The 23,721-nt window shown below is 40.9% G+C and overlaps 2 protein-coding genes across 2 annotated transcripts in view; one reads left to right on the plus strand and one right to left on the minus strand.

Annotated features, from left to right (window-relative positions):
- Positions 1 to 17,504, plus strand: olfml2ba (olfactomedin-like 2Ba). Its single transcript, XM_036581248.1, has 8 exons — positions 1 to 218; positions 6,974 to 7,225; positions 7,417 to 7,524; positions 9,743 to 9,910; positions 10,288 to 10,465; positions 11,717 to 12,796; positions 14,782 to 14,958; positions 16,583 to 17,504. The coding sequence occupies exons 1-8, from the start codon at positions 84 to 86 to the stop codon at positions 17,200 to 17,202; spliced, it is 2,718 nt and encodes a 905-aa protein (XP_036437141.1). The 5' UTR covers positions 1 to 83; the 3' UTR covers positions 17,203 to 17,504.
- A 2,445-nt stretch (positions 17,505 to 19,949) lies between these two features.
- Positions 19,950 to 23,721, minus strand: part of atf6 (activating transcription factor 6) — a 105,828-nt gene continuing 102,056 nt past the window's right edge. The window contains exon 16 of the mRNA XM_036581250.1: positions 19,950 to 22,956. Coding sequence (XP_036437143.1) covers positions 22,757 to 22,956 — 200 coding nt within the window. The 3' untranslated portion in view covers positions 19,950 to 22,756. The remainder of the gene's footprint in view (positions 22,957 to 23,721) is intronic.

Raw genomic sequence — 23,721 nt, forward strand, 5'->3', positions numbered from 1 at the left:
CTGCGTCTCCACTCTGGATCTGAACGGTCTGAGGGACTCTGTGCTGCTGTGTCTTATGGTTTGAGGACATTTATTCTAGAGTAATGGCGAAAGTGGGAGTTTGGTGCATCCTTTTCTTCTCGGCTCTCTATTCAAGTGCAGCCGCGCCGGAACAACGGCGAGCTGCGGAGGAACTAAGCCCTTCAGAGGAGGACAACCAGGAGAGCATATTATCCCAGGTAGGAGTCTCCAGTCTCACATTATAGCCCACTAAAGTCCACTGAAGTTATTTGGCCAGTGAATGGCCATGTAGACTAGTTAAAGTGCTTCCTGTGCATGTGGTCAGATAACAGCAACAGCTAAGACCCCTGTAGATTTGCTTTAGTTTAGGCCAGGATCCATCAAGTCCAGTTTTTGGTCCTGGTTTTTGGTACTAGGTGGCCAGTTAGTTACTTCAGCTGTTCAGTTAAAGGGGAACTCCACCAATTTTTCAAAAGTTCCACATAATCCAGTGGTTAAAATGTAGACAGAGTGGTTGAGAGTGGTTTGGTGTGAAATGCTCAGTTCTAGAGAAACTAGAGGAGTCAGGATTGTTCACAGTGGTGGTGATAGGAACCAGACGTCCACCTCTAAAAGCTCCCTCACATACAGTTATTACATGAAGTGGTTATGAATACACTTTCTGATGCCTGAGACACTGTTTTACGACAGTTTAGTGATAAAGTTTTGGCCTGAAATGTCTTGGTAATCAATTTATTTGAATCCTTGGCGGAGGGGTACATGCAGGGTGTTGTGAGGCAAAATAGTCCCATTTTTTTTCAGACTTTCCACTATTTTACATATAAAAACACAGAAGACACTTGTAGGTTCACTGGTGGTTTTGGGTAGTAAATAAAATGTCTATATTTGTGTTTTAGACCCCTGGTTCCTATCACCACCATTGTAAAGGAATCTGAGCCTGTAGGTTTCTCTACACAAACCACTCTGAATGACTTTGCTTATATCTCTTCTGAATTATTTAGAATTTTTGAAAAATCGGTGGAGTTCCCCTTTAACTACCAGTGATTACAAAATCCAGGACCAGAAACTGGATTCAAGATCCAGATTCAAAGACCTCTGGTTATGTTAGGCTAGTGCTGAAGTTCTGAGGTGTTGTTCTCGTGCCATATTCTCTTTTGCCACACAAAGTTTGGGGTGTTCACTAAAGTGAAATAATGACTGCACTAAAAGTAAAAGTGCCTTTCCAAAAAACAAAGTGCTTGAGTATAAGCACAAAGGTGTCCAGTAAAAAAACTACTTAAGTACTGACTGCAGTGGAACCGGCACACTTAAAAAAAAGATGGTTCTTCAAGGGTTCTTTAGTAAAGGAATGGTTCTGTTTACAAGCTTGACATCATAACAACAGCCCAGCCCTGTTTGGTGCTGTATAGAACTATTTTCCAAAATATGTTATATAGAACCATATACAAAACATTCTCCATCAATCTGAAGAACATTTTCACCATGAAAAGAACCATTTAATGGCATGAAATGGTCCTGTACAGAACTCATGGTTCTAAAAATTCCCTTTACTAAGGACCCTAGTAGAACCATCTTTTTTAAAGAGTGTAGTTCATCCAGCATCTCGCAGCACAGAAACTGGAGTGTGTTCGGCTCCATATTCTTCTCTTTTTTAAGTGCTCTAAAATAAAGTAACAAAATCAGTGAAAACCTCAAAAGTGAGAGATCAGTCGCAAACCACAGTGGTCAACAATATAATGAAATTAAATACACAAAAAAATAGCCAGAAATTAGGAACTAAATATTTATGCCTAAAACGTAACTGAGTAGAATAGATTCCCCACAGTAGAAGAACACATTCAAAAACACTCAAGAATACAAATTCATCATGTTTTAACTTGAGTACATGTAACTGAGCAGGCCTAAATCTAACTTGTTAACGCCCACTTCTGCTGACAGTTCAGTGGAGCATGCAGCCTTTTCCTACTTGAGCTACATCAGTGGATAAAATTATAGTCCGTATTTTTGTGAATCTTTAAAATTTGAATTCACACCTGTGAAAAATCTATATTTCATGGCAGCTGTACAGTTGATGCTGTTTTTTATGTCCATTTTACCATCTTGGCTGTAAATATGCCTCAGTTTGTGCTAAGGTGCTAGTATCGGCTAATAAATTTATTATAAACGAAAACTCAGACTTACTTTGCTCTGCTTTAAGCTTTAGCTCAGCTATAGCTGCTTTTCTCGCATCTCCAGCAGGAAACTTTTTCAAAAGCGTAACAGTTTCTTGTAAAATGTCTCTCAGCGTTAATTTTTTTACGAGGCTGGAGTCGCTTCTCATTCGCACAGCTCCTTGTTGGAAGCTTCCCGTTCCACCTTAAATTGTGCAGCAGGCACCATTTAAGGTGGAACGGGAAAACTTGAATGAGAAACTGACTACAGCTTTGTGACTTTTTAGTGTTTGACAGTTTCTCGTTGAAGTTAAAACGTATCAGGAAACCAGCTGGAGTGATTATAAATGCGAGTCCATTCGTCTCCAAATTATCGATGTTCGTCTTAAATCTCTCTCTTTGCCGTTTCGTTAGCTACTAGCTAGGCGAGAGTCTTGTCTGCGTTGCTATGGTGACCAGCAGTCTGCGCTGATCTTCAGGGTTAAAGGGTGAATTAGCAGTTCTACATTAACTCCATCGTTTAAGACCATTTATTGTTAAACTGTGTTCAACGATCAGCAGAGCTTTATTTTACTGTAAAGGAGGATTATTTTATTTTTACCTACAAATCTGATTCTGCTGTGGAGCCACAACAGGGCAGGAAAAGAGCCGCATGCAGCTCTGGAGCCGTGTGTTGCCGACCCCTGGTCTATACTATAACCTGTACCAATCTTGCAACAAATAAACACACTGCCTAAAACAGAGATCTGATTACTTAAACACCAGTGTGGACAAACAGTGCTAAAGACTGGATTTGGAAAACAAATCTGAATTTTCTGAATACAGACCAAATGTCTCTAAGGAAAGTGTAAGTAAAGAAAAAAGCATGGGGTGCTCTGGTCTTATCATTCCTTAACGGTCTAAAAGGGTCAGCCTAGGCAAACTGAGGTACTTCTGGAGAGAACGGAACAACTTTTTCAAAAGCAACACCAGGTTTAGAATCAATTGTATTTAAAATGAATTGCCTTCTCAAAACCATCCCTCATTTGTACACTTCAGTCCATTCACACAGTGTTTCTTGTTAGCAGTGAAAGGAAGGAGGGAGGAGCCATAAATGACTGAGGGGGTCTAGAGCCACAGGGGCCCTGGAACATGCCAGAGATTATAGATACCATTCGTTAACTAATATTATCACATTGCTTTTTAAAGCCCTTCTCACGGGCCTCTTCTCTGCTCGTCTCATTTAAAAAAGTAATTATCCGCTTATAAAAAGTTGTTTTGAGAAACGTCCATGCTGTCTTTCTGCATCCGCTCCACTGCCAGGAGGCCTGTAGTCCACTGTGTCTCAATTTGAGTATATTGGTAGCAACTTTTAGTGCAACTACAGGGTGATTCAAAAAGATTTGTCCGATTTCAAAATGATTTATTTCACTTGTAAATCATTACAGATCAATGCAGTGAACTGTAAATAGTTTAAATGAGCATAAAGTTTATTATGTAATTGTACAAGGTCTCAGTATGAACCTCCTCCAGCTGTACAGACAACATCAACACCATAGTCAAATTCATCCCATACTGGATTGAGCATGTCGGGTGTCGCTGCACTCACGGCTCTTTCAGTGCGATTTCGGAGATCATCCAGTGTTGTGGAACCAACGACGAACGCTCTGAGCTGTTGGAGCTTCACTGCCCGTGAAAATCACACTGCACAGTTATGACGGATTCACTCTTATTGAAGTGGAGAACGCAGAACGCTTTCTGCTCAGGGGTCTCATCTCCTCTCAGACTGAGGGGAGCCATCTTCCACTGACAGTCAGAAACTCTGTGACCCCCTCTTTCAATTGGTATGTGATTGGTTCCTAGACGCCTCACAGCTGTAAAAATAAAGTACTTTGAAATCAGACAAATCTTCTTGAATCACCCTGTAGTGCATTTACACTAGGAAATGAAGTGTGGATGGATGTAGCATAGTGTTAACATGCAAATGTTGTAGAAATAGATCAATATCAATTGGTTGATCTTACTGGCCGACATTGACAACCTGCGGATTTATCTGTATCTGTAACAGTAGACAGTTGTGCTACTTCAGAGCCCAATAAGAGTCGTTCTCTGACCACACTAACATGAACATTCTGTTGGTCTGTTTGTTCCGACTAAGAACTGACAGTCAAAATGAGTCGATTGAATGATGCGTCTAACAATGAAACACAGGTATGGCACACTGACCAAACATGTTTGTCCAGTTGGTGTACTCAGTCTGGAAGGTGGCACTGATTAAACTCAGGCTGCCATACTCAGCAGAAGAGGAGGAGCCCTCAGAGGCCGCCTTAGTTTGAAATTTGGAAAATTTCAAAATTTGTCCTTCAGTAATTGATGTTGTGTTGGTCGATTTGTGATAACATCGCTGGCCAACGAAAAACTTGCAAAAACATTCATAACTTTCAATGTAAGTTAATATAAAGAGGATGATGTGATTGAAGATTGAAGTGATTTTGAAGCGTTTCTATTGGTCCATTCATCATGAAATTTTCACACAATGTAAAGGACGTCTGCAGTGTTCAAAAGAAAAATAAAAATTAATAAAAATGGAGCAACTTTTTTTCTTGGACAGCGATGATATGCAGCTAAGGAGCTTCAAAATGTTATCACAGTAACTGGGACATTATTAGCTTACTGCTAATGTAAACACAGGCCTGAGGTACAGTGCAGTTATTTGTGATTTTCAAAACAAAACCCAGGCACTGGACCAGGGGTGTCAAACTCAACCACTAAAGGGCTATATTAAAAAATCTCAGCACATCTGTGGGCCAGCTGTGTTTTTATTTCATTTTTACGTAACATTTTGCCACGACCCGAACTTGACATTGTTTATTCAAAATATGCCAAAACCACAACGGCAGAAAATAGGCACTGAATCCTTTTATAAACATTTCAAAAATAACTTTAATAATATATATAATAATACAACCCCATTTCCAAAAATGTTGGGACGCTGTGCAAAATGTAAATAAAAATAGGATGCAATGATGTGCAAATCATGTAAGCCATGTTTTTAAAGGAAAATAGTACAAAGACAACATATCAAATGTTGAAACTTAGAAATTTTATTGTTTTTTGAAAAATATATGCCCATTTTGAATTTGATGCCAACAACACACTCCAAAAAAGTTGGGACGGGGGCCTGTTTACCACTGTGTTTCATCACCTCTTCTTTTAACAACACTCTGTAAGTGTTTGGGAACTGAGGAGACACTGCTGTAGTTAGAAAGTGAAATGTTTTCCTGTTCTTGTTTGATATAGGATTTCAACTGCTCAGCAGTTCGGGGTCTCCTTTGTCGTATTTTTCATTTCATAATGTGCCAAATGTTATCAGTGGTGACAGGTCTGGACTGCAGGCAGGTCAGTTTAGCACCCGGACTCTGTTAATACGGAGCAATGCTGCTGTAATACGTGCAGAATGTGGTTTTACATTGTCTTGCTGAAATAATCAAGGCCTTGCCTGAAAAAGACGTCGTCTGGATGGCAGCATATGTTACCAAAACATGTATATATCGTTCAGCATTAATGGTGCCTTCTCAGATGTGCACGTCACCCATGCCATGTGCACTAATGCCCCCCTATACCATCATGAATACTGGCTTTTGAACTGTGCACTGATAACAACCTGAGTGGTCTTTAGCCTGGAGGACACAGTGTCCATGATTTCCAAAAAGAATTTCAAATGTTGTTGGATCACAGGACACTTTTCCACTTACCCTCAGTCTATTTTAAATGCACTCAGGCCCAGAGAAGGTGGCAGCGTTTCTGGGTACTATTTATGTACAGTTTCTTTTTTGCATTGTAGAGTTTAAACTTGCATTTGTGGATGCAGTGATGAACTGTGTTCACAGACAGTGTTTTTCAGAAGTGTTTCTGAGCCCCTGCAGTGATTTCCACTACAGAATCATGTCTGTTTTTAATTCAGTGCTGTCTGAGGGCCCAAAGATCACAACCAGCAGATACTGGTTTTTGGCCTTGTCCCTTGCATACAGAGATTTCTCCAGATTCTCTGAATATTTTAATGATATTATCTACTGTAGATGATGAAAAGCAAATGTTCTTTGCTATTTTATGTTGAGAAACATTATTCTTGAGGTAGAAGAGGTGATGAAACACAGTGGTAAACAGGCCCCCGTCCCAACTTTTTTGGAACATGTTGTTGGCATCAAATTCAAAATGGGCTTATATTTTTCAAAAAACAATAAAGTTCTCAATTTCAACATCTGATATGTTGTCTTTGTACTATTTTCAATTAAATATAGGGTTTAAATAATTTGCAGATTTGCATTTTGTTTTTATTTAAATTTTGCACAGCATCCCAACTTTTTTGGAAATAGGGTTGTAGACTACTTTAACTGCAGGTAACTGTTAAACCTCTTTAAATGTCTCCAGTGTACAGTTGGTTTTTCAAAGCTGCCCATTCGCTTGAACAAATGTGGCGCTGTCCCATAGATCGTAGTTGAGGAGGGAGTGGGAGCACACATTACGTTGCAGTGCATGCTGGGAACTGTAGTGCAGCTCATGGCCAATATTAACAGAAAATTAAAATAATTTTGCGGGCCGAATAGGTTTGTGCCACGGGCCTGACTTGGGCCTTCTGTTTGATACATGAGCACTAGCGAACTTTGAGAATATAGGGCCCGAATTGAGACGCACCACTCGACTTTCCCGTGACAAGCGAGCATATGGCACGAGCAGCGTGTAGTTTTCCTTCTTTTTTAACTTTTAAGATTGCATGCTGTTTTCTTTTTTGCAATTCTGATTTGGCTTGGTGGAAAACGCATCCGGTCCTCTTCTCTTTGTAGCTGCTGGGTGATTATGACAAAGTGAAAGCGCTTTCGGAAGGCGCTGACTGTGGCTGTAAATGTGTTGTCAGAGCCGTGAGCAGGAGCGCCTGCGGCGAGACGGGGGAGCTCGGCCACTCCTACAGCGTGGAGACCCTCAGCTCGGGCCCACACTGCAAGTGCACCTGCGTGGCGCCGCCGTCCGCGCTCAACCCTTGTGAGGGCGACTTCAGGCTGAAGAAGCTTCGGGAAGCCGGCAAGGAAAACATCAAGGTGACCAGCAGGCAGGAGGGGCCGACATCAGACAAACAAAAACACAAACAAAAATTAGCCTAGATGGATCACTTTTACACTGCTCATCATGCAAATGGCTACTAGGACGAGCAGCAAGCATTACGTTCAGAAGTGTGAGAGGAGCTGGATGTCGAAGCTCGCTGTGACGGATTTTGCTTGGTTCCTTTCAGCTCTCCACCATCATCGAGCTGCTGGAGGGGTCCTTTTACGGCATGGACCTGCTGAAGCTACACTCGGTCACCACTAAGCTCCTGGAGCGGGTGGAGAACATCGAGAGGGTGAGTGATGTGAAGCTCTGAGAAACGACAGAGAGGCTGCCCAGCTTTAAAGAAAGGCCGAATGACGTCACACACGTTCTAATGAGTCAGCCAATCAGAACGAGAAGAAAGGGGGCGTGGTGATTTAACTTAGCAACAGCAAGGTGTAGAGAACCAACCCCAAGTCAGAGCGGAGCTGAAAGGGGAATTCCACCCATTTTTAAAGCTTTCTTTATTATTCAGTTGCTGTAAACTGTAATTCTGAGTGGTTTGATGTGAAATGGTTCATTGCAGAGAAACTCAAATTTCTTTACCAGTGGTCAAGCTGGCTATAATGCAGTTTTTTATTTTATTTACTATTCAAAGTGGCCTGTGAACTTACACATGTCCTTTGAGTTTTTACATATAATGATGCCGATGTTAAAATTGTGTCAAAAATTAGAAAATTGTTTTCTTTTTTCAAACATACTGTAAAACAGTGTCTCAGACATCGGCCAGCGTATTTGTAGCTACTTCATGTAGTAACTTTCTGTGAGCTTTTAGAGGCTTTAAACCAGCGGTGTCCAGTCCTCTCCGCAAAGGGCCGGTGTGGCTGCAGGTTTTCACTCCAAACAAGCTGAAGCTCACCTGATTTTACTTGTTTCATCAGCTGGTCTTAGTCTTCAAACATTTCATCAGGTGACCTCCTGCTTTGTTTGAGTGAAAACCTGCAGCCACACCGGCCCTCTGCGGAAAAGACTGGACACTCCTGCTTTAAACTCTTCAGATGTCTGGTTCCTGTCACTACCACTGTAGACTATTCTGACTTGGTAAGTTTTCTGGAGCATTTCACACCAAACCACTCAGACTGACTTTGTTTATGAAAACAAAGTGGCAATCCCCTTTTAAGATTGGTTTTGTTAAAGAGCAAGTATGATAAACTTTATGGTAATCTTATATGATATGACAGTATAGGTTAAACATCACCTGATGCTTGGCTCCTTATTTATTTCTATATATATTTGATTGTTTGCCAGTATCGTGAGAAACAGGCTAAAAGATAAGAAAGAAGAATAATATAATAGATACTAATTCTTCAGTGCATTTTGCCCAAAAATAACGGAATCATTTGAATGAATTTCTGATGGGAGCAATAGTAAAGCAATTATAAATACAAGAAATAATTTACATTTTGATTTTGTTGATTATAAACATCCTCAGAGAAGCTTCAACTGTTCAAAAGTGATACATGCAACCAGCCCTGGTCCTGGATTGCCTCCTGTCCTGCATGTTTGAGTGTTTCCCTGCTCCCAACACACCTGATCTAACTAGTCAGGCCATTTTAGCAGGTCCTTCATGACTTGAGGAGGAGCAGGACAAACCCTAAAAGGTGCAGGGCAGGAGCTACTCCAGGACCAGGGTTAGAAACCTGAGTCCTAAACAAGCAGAATGATATTAAATACAGTCAATTAATTGCAAATGGAATTTGAAAGATTAAAATAGAACTGATTAAGAAGTAGATGTGTTTCTAATGATGCCCAATAATAGTGGAATCATATCTGTATGACCAGATGTTTAGATTGGACAGATATTTCAAACCAGTGCTTGCCGTATTAGATGTATTACTTATATTCTGGAAGAGCAGAGCGTTCAGGCAGCGCTACTTTGCTAAAATGTCTGTATTTTATGCATTTTTATAAGCGTATAAGTAAGTATTAAATTTCCTTATAATGCAAATTCAGGTCCTGATTTCTACATTTTCCAAATGTTTATGTTTTGGCATCAACATTGTCATCTCAGCAGATATGTACGTGAAAAACACTGGATATCGGCATCGACCCACAGTTCCCATATCGCTGCATCCCTGTTTTGTTTTCCTACAAATATAAAAGTGCCATTTGATAATAAACATAAAAATCCATAAAGATGTTATTTAAACATGTGGAACTTTATAGGAACCCAACTATTTACTGTTTAGATTCTTAACTATTTACTGTTTACCTCTGGTAACCGAAGCCCATATTTTATGGAGGACATTCTAAGACACGATGATGCACACCTGGCACATCTGGTGATTAAGGAGTCTAATGGTAGTCGGGAAAATCACTGATCCCCTTAATTTTCAGGTGTGTGGGAAGCTTTGTACTTCGTTTGAAGCGTAAAAGCAGCTGGAGTGTTACTGTAGATGTGGAAAGGACAGCTGCTTATCACAGTTCCACAAATGCGGGGGTTTTATCTTCTTCTTTGTGCTGCTCTTTAGATAGTGTCTCAGAATCACACTGATTCAAAGGCAGAGGTAGGAAGTGTGTCACCAAAACCAGAAACAACAGGAGGAGCCCTGTCTTCTACTGCATCTCCACCACGACAGGAGAAGAGGAAGCGACTGAGTGAAATGAGCGGCGAGGCTGCAGTTTATCAGCACACAGAGGTGGGTGGATTCTTATACAGCGGCCAGTTGAATGATGTAATGAGAAAATACCTCAGCGTTATTGTGAACAATAAACCAAAATGGCCCTTGGGTTGCTATTGTTTGTTTAGGCTTAGGAGTGGGAAAGTCTCGGAATGAAATAAGTTACCTCATGTAGCATGATGTATACTGTCTGCTCCACAGGCTTATATTTAAATACTTTACTAATTTAATGAGTCATTCAGTTTATATAACAAATTTGGGCTTTTGTTGAAAGCAAGCCATGGACTGAACTTGGCTAGAGCTATATTATTTAAATGGTACCTAAAAAAGGGAATGGTCAGTGCCTTTGCTGTTCTTCCTTACTCTACATGAGACATGACTTGTGATTTTGACAGAATAAATATGAGGAGAGGTTTGTTGGAAGCCTGCTGAAGAAGAGGCTACCAGAACCAGAAGATGCTGTTAAGGTCTTACGAGAACAAGAGCGTCATGGGAGGGAGCAGAACCCAAAGATGATTGTCAGGGGGATCACATACTATAAAGCTGACCCAGTGGACGAGGCGGAAACAGACAGTAAGTTAAAAGAACAAACCCTAAACGATCTGTGGTCAACAGCACAGTGATTACGTTGACAATTAAATACATCCATCCAGGGAAAAATGGCATTTCGTTTTCAGAACTTTGGCAAAGCTGTAGCATTTCCATGAGTTTATTCAGTTTCCAAAAGGGTCACTAACATACGGGCCAACTACAGGGGGCTATTGGGTCATACGCCCTCCTAAAACTAAAGATGAATAGGGAAGATGCCCCTCCAGTCCATAGATATGCATACCTGGATGTCGCGTTGTCTGTTGTCCTCTATCTGAGGCGATATGTCTGAGCGTCCGCCATGTTGAAGAGGTCAAGATCCGCTTTTGAACAAGTTCACTTGTATTGAGAGACGAAGAGTCTCAGGATTAAATCAGCCACAACTTCCTTATTACTCAACCGATTTTCACCAAATTTGTTTTGTTATAATCCTCAGACAGTGATTAATCTAGGCTGCACAGACTGCTATCGGTAGCTTTTATTTCTTTAATAAGCGACGGTGTAATGATTTACAAGTGAAATAAATCATTTTGAAATCGGATGAATCTTTTCGAATCACCCTTTATTTAGTTGTTGAGGCTTCTGTGTAATTTTCTGTTAAATAATGTTTTCTGATGCTGAAAAACAACTTGTACTTCATGGCCACTTTGACTAATAAAACAATAAATACACCGATCAGGCATAACATGTTTCTACGCTCATTGTCCATTTTATCAGCTCCACTTACTATATAGGTGCACTTTGTAGTTCTACAGTTACAGACTGTAGTCCATCTGTTTCTCTGCATACCTTGTTAGCCCCCTTTTACCCTGTTCTTCAGTGGTCAGGACCCCCATAGACCCTCACAGCACAGGTATCTGAGTGGACACAGTGTTTAAAAACTCCAGCAGCACTGCTCCACTGGACTACAGTCTGTAACTGTAGAACTACAAAGTGCACCTATATAGTAAGTGGAGCTGATAAAATGGCTTAGAAACAGGGAGGTGGTCATAATGATATACCTGATCAGTGTACAGTAGTGTACATGTACTCCATAACATACACAACATAATAGCTAAAAATGGGCAGGACTTTTCTAACAAATCTGTTAATTGCTTTTTTTTGTGATCAACATTTTATTGTATGTTTCATCATGTTTTATAACATGCGTGGGGAAAGGTAAAGGCAGGACAGTGCCGTACATTTTTAGGAATAGCATCTGTTAATTGTGAACTCATGTTTGGTTCCTTCCTGCAGTGCCGGAAGATGAAAGCCACAGTGGTGACAGTCCTGTAGATCTCTTTGCAGAGGAGCAGCTTCTTCAACCCGTTGCCCCTGCCTTCAGGCCTGTAATACGAGCATGGTCAGTTCCAGCTAAACCCAAAACCAAAGACGAAGAAGTCGCACACAGCAAGCCAGAGTCTCAAGTGGTAGAATCTGACTCTTCTCTGCCTGTGAAGATGAAAACACTGGATGATCCAGAGCCTGGAATGGCAAAAACCTCCCAGTCTACCATGGGGAATTCTACTGAGCTGAGAGCCTTAAGAACCCCAACTACTACAGAGAAATTCAAAGATGTCAGGCCCACGGCACTGACCACACCTCAGAACCTCTCCGGAACCGAGGAAGGAAGAGAGCAGAAGCATGTTGTCCCACAAGCTCGGAACATCCTGGCCAAGCCATCCACTTTGAGTCATGTAAAGACGAAGGAGTCAACTTCAATTGTCCCTGAAATGACCACAAATACGGGACAGACTGCAGCCACTGTCGTCAGTCAGCGAAACCACAAGACGAGTACACCCACCTCCGGAGAGAACTTCATCCAGGACCTCGCCAGAGAACCAGAAATCATACTAACAAGGACAACACGGTCACCAACCACTCAGACACAAGCTATTACCCCGCCAGCAACGTCTCCCACCACAATCACAGATGCCGCTGCTGGCTCAACAGCTACGACCACAAACTCTGAGTTGGTCACTGCTGGCACAACAGCTAGTACCTCAAATCTTCAGACTTTAACAGCTACTGTTATGACTACACCACGTGTAACTGGGAGTAAACCTTATTCCACCACAGCAGCACCCATAGCAACTCGCAGGCCAATCACTACTTCAGCAGCACCCATAGCAACTCGCAGGCCAACCACTACTTCAGCAGCACCCTTGATGACCACTACCACCACTATGACTGCTACCACCAGCACACCTGCCAAACGCAAGTACAGCATCAGCTGGGATGAAGAAGAGGAAGTGGAGGAAGTGACCGAAGTGGAGCCAAAGATCGTTAAAACTGCGGTGAAGGAGATCTTAAAGGAGAAACCAAAAAGGCGGCCAGGTAATGTTTGACCCTTCCTCCACGTGGGTCAAATGTGGGTTCATGTATCTTTTTGTCATTCGATCTTCATTTCAAATCCAGTATTGAAAAAGGGAAAGTCAGTTCTCGTTTTTGGTTCTGTGGAAAAAAATCAAGAAACAGCTTCGTTTTAGTTTCATAAACTAATCATAAAATCAAATAACAAACAAACAGTCGATTGTTGTTGATGGATGGATTGTCTGAACGTATGGTTCAGAAATCAGGCAGTGAAAAAATGATAAAGACAGGAAGATCGGGGATGAATGTTGTCAAGAAAGGCCCAGTCCTGGCATTTTGGGAGACTATATGACGTTTTTTTAGAGGTGTTTGAATATGAAGCGATATGAGGAAGAGGCTCTACAGGACTCCCGCCATTTAACAGCCGAATCAAAGAGAATGATAATGAGAAAAATGAATACTGTAAAGTCACGTTGTCAGATGTAAACTTACACCAACTCAACAATTCAAGCTGTGAGCTGAGCTCTGTCCTGTGTTCATATTGTTCTTATAACACTGTGGCAGCTGCCACTGGAGTCAGGATTCTGCAAAACCCTGACAAACAGGCCTGATTTCTGAGAGTCTGAGACTGTTCGTGCCCTCTGCATGTCTGTTTCTGCACGTCTAGTTATGGTTAGGGTGACAGATTTTTAAAATAAAATATGGATAAATAAAATATGACCCTTTATTCCATTGTTGTTTATATGTTATTTAATGTTATGATTAGTTTGTGAAACTGTAAAGCGAAGCTATTTCTTGATTTTTCCACCAACAATAACCAAACCGAAGAGAACTGACCCATTTTCCCGTATTTCAATGCTGGTTTTGAAATGAAAATCGAATGACCGAAGGATACACTGACCGATGTGTGACAGTACCATTTATCGTCACGCTCCGAGTGTGTTTTATAGGTCTGGGAATATTGGATGGTGTCCACCTCACAGTAACAGCACTTACAGTGGACCAGGGCAGCTCTGACTGAGGTGGAGAGGTGCCGTCCTATGACGGTGCCACTTTAAAAGTCCACGAGCTCTTCAGAACAAGCCATTCTACAGCCAGTGTTTGTCTATGGGCTTCAAATTCAAACCTAAGGTCATTAACTGAACTGTTGAGCTAACTGATTGGCCACTCAGTGTCATTCCTACAGAAATAAAAAAAATCCAGGACCAGAAACTGGATTAAAGTCTTAGATTTAAAGATTGGAGATTGCATATCAGTTTTTGACATAATTTGAAAATACCTGTTACCCTTTACATTGTATGTAATTCCGTGATGAATGGACTAAAAGAAATGACCTAAAATTACCTGGAAAAAGAGTCTGGTTCCATTGACTTACATTAAAAGTGAAGTGTTTTTCTTTCTCCTGCAAAGTTAACATTTTGGGGATACAAGGTTTTCATCCGACAACAGGGATATGCTTAATTTTATGTGTGAATGTGTCCACATATTTTTGGCCACGTCATGAATACACCAGACCAGATAAGAAGAAGGGGCCGATGCGGAAAATAAGTTACACATCCTCTACAGAGACACACTTCTGCACATTTTAATGCACAATTACTGTTTATTTGCTAATTTAACATATTGGGAAAAATAAAACATAAATTATGGCTTGTGCAAACATGTTAATTCAGCCAATCAATAGAAATTGTGCTCTAAAACATAACATATTTATGTTATTTTTATATTCACATAGAAAATGAACAAAAAAAAAATAGGGATTACCAAACTTTTCCATACGACTGTATATTTGTCCTACTAATTTTGGGCTTATTAGTCTCAGTAGTTAAACTACAATGAGAGGGACTGACAACAGTTTCTTTACACTCTCAAATAACTGTCTGTTGCTGTTAATACAGCGGTCAGAAATGGGTATTGTGGAGACATTTATAAGATATATTTATTTTAATGTAAAATTTTATATATATAAGGATCAACAGGAAAGTTCTGTACACTGTTTTTGTTCACAGGAGATTGCAAAGACACACTGGCCACGATCTCAGAACCCGTCACGCACAACACGTACGGCCGTAATGAAGGAGCCTGGATGAAAGACCCACTGGCTCGCGACAACAAGATCTACATCACTAATTATTACTATGGCAACCACCTGCTGGAGTTCCAGAACATGGATGTCTTCAAACAAGGTATCCTTGTTTCTCAAGTCCGTCCTGCCATGCACATCCATTTACACGTCCATAGACGTATGAGGTCATATGATTACGCACCAAAATAATGAGGGCTAAGCTGTTTTTGTCTATGGAAGAAATGTTATGTGCTTTCAGAAATCCCCTCTATGGCCTCCTGTGGTAACCAAGGAAGTTCCAGAGCTGATGCATTCTTTTCTGTGTACATTTGTCCTCATTAAGTGAAAGTAATGATGCTAATTTAGCTCTGTTATGTAGCAATATCACCAACTCAAATTGTACCCTACAGCTGCCAAAACTACTTGATTACCACCTTTTGGTGTTTTGGTGACATTGCTCAGTCTTATGAGGTCATTTTATGTGCAGTAATGTTAGTTTGCATGCAGCAGAATCTGAATATTAACTATTTAATGACCTCATAATTCAAACGAAGCTGATATTTTTAGAGAAAATGTATGCTATAGGCTTTGGAACGTGTTGGTTAACCAAATAGCGCAACAAGGGTGTTTTTCCACTCATTACACCCTGAGAGAAAAACCAGCGTACAGTGCTCTAAAGGAGTCTGAGGACTCTTTCAGTACAAATTATATCTTATATATTTATTACTTTCCCATATAAATTTGGCGTTTATTCATTTGCATTAGAAAAGTTATAACAACCAGCAATAGCAACCTGGTTTACCAACTCAAACTGAATTACTGCAGTGCACTACAGTAACACTGACGTGGTGCTGGTGGTGTGTTAGTGTGTGTTGTGCTGGTACAAGTGGATCAGACACAGCAGTGCTGCTGGAGTTTTTAAACACTGTGTCCACTCACTGTCCACTCTATTAGACACTCCTACCTTGTCAGTCCACCTTGTAGATGTAAAGTCAGAGACGAGAGCTCATCTGCTGCTGCACAGTTTGTGTTGGTCATCCTGTAGTCCTTCATCAGTGGTCACAGGACGCTGCCCACAGGATGCTGTTGGCTGGATATTTTTGTTTGGTGGACTATTCTCAGTCCAGCAGTGACACTGAGGTGTTTAAAAACTCCAGCAGCACTGCTGTGTCTGATCCACTCAGACCAGCGCAACACACACTAACACACCACCACCACGTCAGTGTTACTGCAGTGCTGAGAATGATCCACCACCCAAATAGTACCTGCTCTGTGAGGGTCCATGGGGGTCCTGAGCACTGAAGAACAGGGTAAAAGGGGGCTAACAAAGTATCAGAGAAACAGATGGACTACAGTCTGTAACTGTAGAACTACAAAGTGCACCTATATAGTAAGTGGAGCTGATAAAATGGACAATGAGAAACAAGGAGGTGGTCAGAATGTTATGCCTGATCGGTTAAAATTAAATAATTCTAAAAAAACAAATAATGATAGAAGTGTCTCTATAGAATTTGAATGCTGTTGTGCTGATCACCACCAAAACCAGCATGTGTTGTGTTTCGAATGCTGGTATACTTGACCTGCTAAATCAGTTCAGACCAACATGGAACGCCTGCTGTGATCTAAGCGGTTTCTTTCACCAGGGTGTACAGAAACATGTTAGACCGAGGCCTCATTTGCATTTGCAGGCATGCCATGTCCTCTGTTAGATCTATTAGCTGATGTGGTCTTACGTTTATTTCCAGGACGCTTCACCAACTCCTATAAGCTGCCCTACAGCTGGATCGGCACCGGCCACGTGGTCTACAATGGCGCTTTTTTCTACAACCGTGCCTTCTCCCGTGACATCATCAAGTATGACCTGCGGATGCGCTACGTGGCGGCCTGGACCATGCTGCACGACGCCGTGCTGGAGAACGACGAGGTGGCGTCCTGGCGATGGAAGGGTCACTCTGAAATGGACCTTGCAGTCGACGAGAGCGGGCTGTGGGTGATCTACCCGGCGCTGGACGACGAGGGCTTCCTGCAGGAGGTGATCGTCCTGAGTCGCCTCAACCCGATCGACCTGAGCACGCAGCGCGAGACCACTTGGAGGACCGGACTCCGCCGCAACCGATACGGCAACTGCTTCATCGTCTGTGGAGTCCTGTATGCTACGGACAACTACAATCAGCAGGACAACAACCTGAGCTACGCCTTTGACACACACACCAACACGCAGATGATCCCTCGGCTGCCCTTCAACAACAACTACACCTACATCACTCAGATTGACTACAACCCCAAAGAGAGGGTGCTGTACGCCTGGGACAACGGCCACCAGGTCACGTATAATGTCCAATTTGCATATGTAGACCCTCTTTAGACAGTTTAGACATGGGTCACAGAGGGTCACTGTATAGAACCGATGTGTTTGGGGGGGGACTAAGCACATCAAGCGTAATGTGGATTGTAGAGCAGTCTACTTAGCATTTTTCATGACATATTAACACTCATATAGCTGAATGCGCTTTACTGATGTTTTTACCTGTTATTGGAAGTTGTGGGTGATGTTTTCATGGTATTAACATCACCTCAGTGCTTAGAATTCGGCTCAACATTTGTTAGGAAATGGGAAATTAGTTTGTTCAGTGTTAGGAGGAACATTTCAACCAGATGTTTTTTTTTTTTAGTTAAGATCTGTTTTGCTGTTGTAGTTCAGATCCGAAAGGCATCTCAGAAAGTCAGTGGTCATAGTATTTAAAGATGACCGGAAAAGGATGTTGGGAGAATAGTAGTGATCCATTTTCAAAGTCCTGAGAGTTTCAACATGGGAAGCAGGAGAACGTCGGTTCTTTTCAGGCTGTTCCTTTAGTCCGTCATTAGCTGAGGTTTATCGTGATTCTTGGGTTTGCACTACGAAAACAGTTCTGAACGATTATAAGTATACCTCCCAGGGTGCTGGCAGATCTTTGGGGAAAAAGGAAGAGGTTTATTCTGCGATTCTAAGAAAGCGTTGTGTATATACTGTAATATTGCTTTAAGCTGAAATATGGGATCGATGAATGTAAACTTGGTAGATTTTTTTTTTTTAACTAAAACATCCCAGAAAATGCTTTTAAATTGAAGCTGTTAATTAAAACCTAGAAATATTACAAACATATATTTTTGCTATTTCTTGTACTTGTTTTCATTCCTGCTATATTTCTGTAAACCTTATGGCAGTTTCACTTTTTTACGCAGTGAAAAAGTTACGCAGTTTCTTTGTAAAGCACTTACAGAAAAAAAGGACTGCAATAAAATGTTTGAATGATTTGTTTTTCTTTAATGCCACAGTAAGAAGAATAGTGCTATATTCACATGCTGTGGGTCAGGTCAACCATTGAGACCCCCCAATTATGGTACTGGGTAAAACCCCCCCCTCCTACACCCAAAACTTGCACTGCACCCCAAAGTTAGGCGTTGTAGTAAAAAATAAAGTATCATTTCTGAGTGTAACATTTAAGCGGATCATTCCCAAAGAGCTATAATCAGGACTGACCACACAGCCTCCATTTCAGGTTGCAAGCGCTTAGAGAAACAATGGAAACCGCAGAGGAGATTGTAGAGGATCTTTCGTCTTTGCTCTGGCGAGAGAATAAACGAACCACAATAAGTACACAACACTCAAACTTACTCCAGTGTTTATTTCTGTTTTGCAATGCTGCACTTGTGACACTGACATCCGACATCCGACAGAGATTTTGCAAGTGATCAAATATTAGTTTAAAAACATTTTTTTTTTAATTCGACAAAAAGCAGGGACTGAAAAAGTAGCAGGGTATTTGTTTTATGTAATATGAAATAACAGTCCTATCATTTTATTTTGTCTTTTACTGTCCTATAATGTAACTCTATGTTAAAATAGGTTTACATGTAAATTCACTCCTTTTACTGATCACTTACTAAAACCTGTGAATCATACGGTCATCCATCTAATACAAGACGTGGCCTGTACCACACCAGCTGTATTGCCAGGCTTTAAAATGGCTGGTTTCATCAACAACCCCTTTTCCAAAAAGTTGGGACGCTGTGCAAAATGTAAATAAAAACAAAATTCAATGATGTGCAAATCATGTAAACCACATATTTCATTGAAAATAGTAAAGACAGCAAATCAAGTGCTGAAACTGAAAAATATTATTGTTTTTTGAAACATATGTCCATTTTTAATTTAATGCCAACAGGTTCCAAAAAAGTTGGGACGGGGGCCTGTTTACCACTGTGCTTCATCACCTCTTCTTCTAACAACACTCTGTAATGCAGAGCAATGCTGTTGTAATACATGCAGAATGTGGTTTGACATCGTCTTGCTGAAATGATCGAGGCCTTCTCTGCAAAAGACGTCGTCTGGATGGCAGCATATGTTGCCAAAACATGTATATATCGTTCAGCATTAATATATCTACAGGACACTTTTCCACTTGCCATCTTAAATGAGCTTGGGCCCAGAGAAGGTGGCAGCATTTCTGGATCCTGTTTATATATATGGTTTCTTCTTTGCGTTTAAGAGTTTTAACTTGCATTTGTGGATGCAGTGATGAACTGTTTTCAAAGCAAAGCAAAGTTTTTAATGCAGTGCTGCCTGAGGGCCCAAAGATCACAACCAGCAAATACTGGTTTTTGGCCTTATCTCTTGAATACAGAGATTTCTCCAGATTCTCTGAATCTTTTAATGTTATTATGTACCGTAGATGATGAAAAGCAAAAGTTCTTTGCTATTTTATGTTGCAGTTTATTTGATCGTGCAGTCTTTCACAGAGTGGTGAACCCCTCCCCATCTTTACTTCTACCAATCATGTTACTGACCTGTTGCCAATTAACCACCAGGTGTTTTTTTTTTTTTAGCATTACACAACTTTACCAGTCTTTTGGTGCCCCTGTCCCAACTTTTTTGGAACATGTTGTTGGCATCAAATTCAAAACGGGCAAATATTTTTCAAAAAACAATAAAATTGCTCAGTTTCAACATTTGATATGTTGTCTTTGTAGGATTTTCAATTAAATATAAGGTTTAAATGATTTGCACATCATTACATTTTGTTTTTATTTAAATTTTGCACAGCATCTCAACTTTTTTTGGAAATGGGGTTGTTTTTTTTTACTTCGTTCCATTAGACCTGACAAGGATTTATGCTTCTAAGTGGTATGACTAACTGCTGTGTTTGTATTCTAATGAGGAAGGTGGAACTAAATGGGAATCAAATTGTGCATTAAAAAAGCAAGCTGGCGATGACATTTGCTAAACGCTAAAATGAGACTACAGCTAGTCTAATATGGAAATGCATAAATGGATGCATGTAGGAGCCAACAGCCAGCATCTCACTGATACAGTAAAAAACACACACAAAAAAAAACGTAAGATCACACAGCTGTGTTTGCTAATCAATGTCAATCACTATGAACGTTTCACTTACAGTCCTGCTCATCATTATTGGCACCCATGAAGTTTAAGTACATATTGTGGAATATCCCCTGAAAAAATTAATCAACTGAAACAGGTTTTTTGTATAGAGCACTCATATTTAAAACAAAAGAGCAAACTATAAACAACAATTTAAAACAAAAAACAATGTGAGGGAAAAACAGAAAAAACCTAAAGCTTGCTGTGACACTGGTATTGGCACCCTTTACATTAAATTAGTATGGAAACACACTTTCACTCACCTGTGGTAAATCGCAAATGATAATCACCTGTGACAAATTCAGTGCCCATGTGACATGAATTAGCCAATGAATGATGACTTCAGGGTTTTAAAAAGCCATTCGTTGGGCCATGTTCATTTGTTACAATGGTGAAGACAAAGGAGCTGTCTGAGGACATCAGAAGTGCTATTATTAGCAAACACAAGACTTCCAAAGGGTATAAGGCCATCTCCAAAGACCTTGGTATCCCAGTTTCAACAGTGCGCCATGTTATTAAGAAGTTTGCCGAGCATGGAACTGTCAAGAACCTCCCTGGACGTGAGGGAAAAGAGGAAAATTGACAAGAGAAGTCTTCGAAGGTTGGTGCGAATGGTGGAAAAAACACCAAGGCAAACATCCAAAGAACTGAAGGTCAACCTGGAACAGTCTGGGGTCATGGTTTCAACAAGTACCATACGCCGCACACTAAACCATGCAGAGCTTTATGGGCGAAGGCCAAGGAAGAAACCATTGCTAAAGAAAAGACCTAAAAAGGAACGACTGATCTTTGCCAAGAGTACCTTGACAAACCACAATCATTCTGGGACAATGTTTTGTGGACAGATGAAACAAAAATAGAGCTTTTTGGCAATGCAAAGCAACAGTTTGTTTACAGACGGCGCAATGAAGCTTATAAGGAAAAGAACACCCTACCAACAGTTAAGCATGGTGGAGGATCCATAATGCTGTGGGGTTGCTTTGCTGCGTCTGGTACTGGAGGCCTTGACCGTATCACAGGAATCATGAAATCAGAGAATTATCAAGAGATTTTAGAGCGAAATGTCCTACCCAGTGTAAGAAAACTTGGTTTGAGCCAAAGATCATGGGTATTCCAGCAAGACAATGACCCAAAGCACACATCCAAAAGTACACGGGAATGGTTTAAAAGGAAAAAAATTGACTGTTTTGAAATGGCCAGCAATGAGTCCTGACCTCAATCCCATTGAAAATCTTTGGGGTGAGTTGAAATCTGCCATTGGGAAAAAGAAACCTGCAAACATTCAAGAGCTTGAACAAACTGCAAAGGAAGAGTGGGAAAAAATACCAGCTGAGAAGTGCAAGAAGCTTATAGATGGCTACAAGAAACGTTTGGAGGCTGTCATCACAGCCAAAGGGTGTGCAACCAAATATTAACAAGGGGTGCCTTTATTGCTGCACATGCTGTTTATTCTGTTTCTTCTTTAAAATTGCAACATGCAAGTTGAAAAACAATGTTTTTTTTTGTTGTATTACTTTGGACCTCCAATTAAACAATCCTGAAGATATAACTTTGGTATATTTACATTTATTTCTGAAGATATTGTACAGGTTATGCAGAAAAGGAAGGGGTGCCAATAATGGTGAGCAGGACTGTAAGTGCACTTCAGTAAAAGTGCAGTTTACCAGGACGGATGGAGTTCTCTGAAGGTCAAAAGACAGAGGAACCATTAAGAACCTCATATGTTTAAAAATGCTAGTCCAAAAAACTATCATTTTAAATGCCTCCAAGAAGCAATAAGGCTGAGAAAAGGGCTGAGAAAGGTAGTTTCTGCATCTTTCTCTCATTGCTTTGAATAAGAAAAATAAAGAACTTGTAATAATAAGCCTTTGTTTGTGTTCCTCACCACAAACTTCAAAATAAAAATACATAAATAATATCCTTTTCCAAAGATTCACAGCACAAAGCGTATAGAGTGCAAGCAAACTAAAAATAAATCTGTATAAGCCACACAAAAACAAAAAAAATACAATACAAAACTGAACCAACAACACGACATTTTAAATCCGAGTGGGTTGATTGCCAACTATACGTTGCTTCCTGAGAGAATATTCATGACGAAAAGCTGAGTCTCTACAATAAGCAAATCATTTATGTGGGGAATTAACTTCTGAAAGACTGGAATGGGTTTGTAACCTGGATGTATTAAGAGTTTAATGGTGCAGCTGTAGAATGTGTCTTACGAGAGGGTGCCTCAAGGCTCAGTCCTAGGTCCCCTGTGGTTATTCACCAATTACTCCCATGATTGAGATGAGGAGGTTTTGGGGCCCAGATTCTCTCCACTGTACTCAGCCACATACAGAGAGGCTGGGGCTCCCTCCCTTCACCACTGATGAAAATATAAGCTGAAAAAGAATGTAGTTTGTCTACACCGGGGGAGTCCAATCTTACTCGCAAAAGGCTGGAATGGCTGCTGGGATTCATTGATCACAGTTTTGGTGCCTATACCCTGCTTTAGTTAAGCAGAACCCATGAGGACAACAGGAGGTTTTGCTTGGTTGTTGGTTGGTGCTGAGTGGTAGAAAGAGCCGGTCTCGGTTTCATTAACCCGCAAGACTGGTGGGATACTGGAGGACCTGATGTGCAGGATCCTGGTGTCCATGACCTCGCAGTCGATTTGCATCATCACCTCAAACTCACTGTCCTTGATCACACTCTCTGTAACGAGAAAAGTTATTTCAGTGAAAATATTAGAAAACACAAAAAAACAAACAAACATTAACACAAGACTGTTCACCAGATGTTCATTTAAACCCATGTGTTAGTACTTCTGGAAAAAGCTGTGTGACTATCCAGCTCAATAAATGCTTGAGATTTAGGCCATCTTGCAGGCGGTCAGAGGTTAAGTGGCATTTAAGGACGCCATCCTTGGACACATGGCCCGAGGTGAGTCACATGCTGGCCTTCGTCTTCCCATAGCAATAAACCCAACACACAAACAGATGACTCACACATAAATTGGGATCAGGTCCCCTGGCAAAATGGTCTGGACCGATCAATGAAAGGGATGTGAGAGGATCTCTGATTCTTAGAACACGGTCCAAACAATCAACAGGACCAAACAATCCATGGCAGGTCAGCCTTAAGTACCCCCATTGTTATGGGTTACAAAACCGAGAGGAAACCTGCGCTGTAATTACACAGGACGGATGAACAAGGCTGAATATCCTGCGGTAAACAGGGACTGGACGTGCTAGAAAGTCTTGGCAGAAGTGATAATGCAGGACTTATTTGTCTCTTATTCGCCGTTTTTCCACCAAAACAGCCCAGTACGGTTACAAACGGGAACCCAAAACTATCCGTACCCTGGCCAGGTACCTGTGTCCGGTTCCCACTGCATAACAGAACCAGGAAAGTAGGCGGAATTACCTTCAGCTTGTGTGGTCGCAAGATTTCTCACACAAATCTAGCCTTAACAGTAGC

The sequence above is a fragment of the Colossoma macropomum genome, unplaced genomic scaffold (assembly GCF_904425465.1).
Source record: "Colossoma macropomum unplaced genomic scaffold, Colossoma_macropomum, whole genome shotgun sequence".
NCBI classification, from domain to species: domain Eukaryota; kingdom Metazoa; phylum Chordata; class Actinopteri; order Characiformes; family Serrasalmidae; genus Colossoma; species Colossoma macropomum.

Coding starts and splice junctions, on each gene's coding strand:
- olfml2ba (XM_036581248.1), top strand. CDS start 84: ATGGCGAAAGTGGGAGTTTGGTGCATCCTTTTCTTCTCGGCTCTCTAT. Junction 7,226..7,416: donor CCGGCAAGGAAAACATCAAG/GTGACCAGCAGG, acceptor GGTTCCTTTCAG/CTCTCCACCATCATCGAGCT. Junction 10,466..11,716: donor GGACGAGGCGGAAACAGACA/GTAAGTTAAAAG, acceptor TCCTTCCTGCAG/TGCCGGAAGATGAAAGCCAC.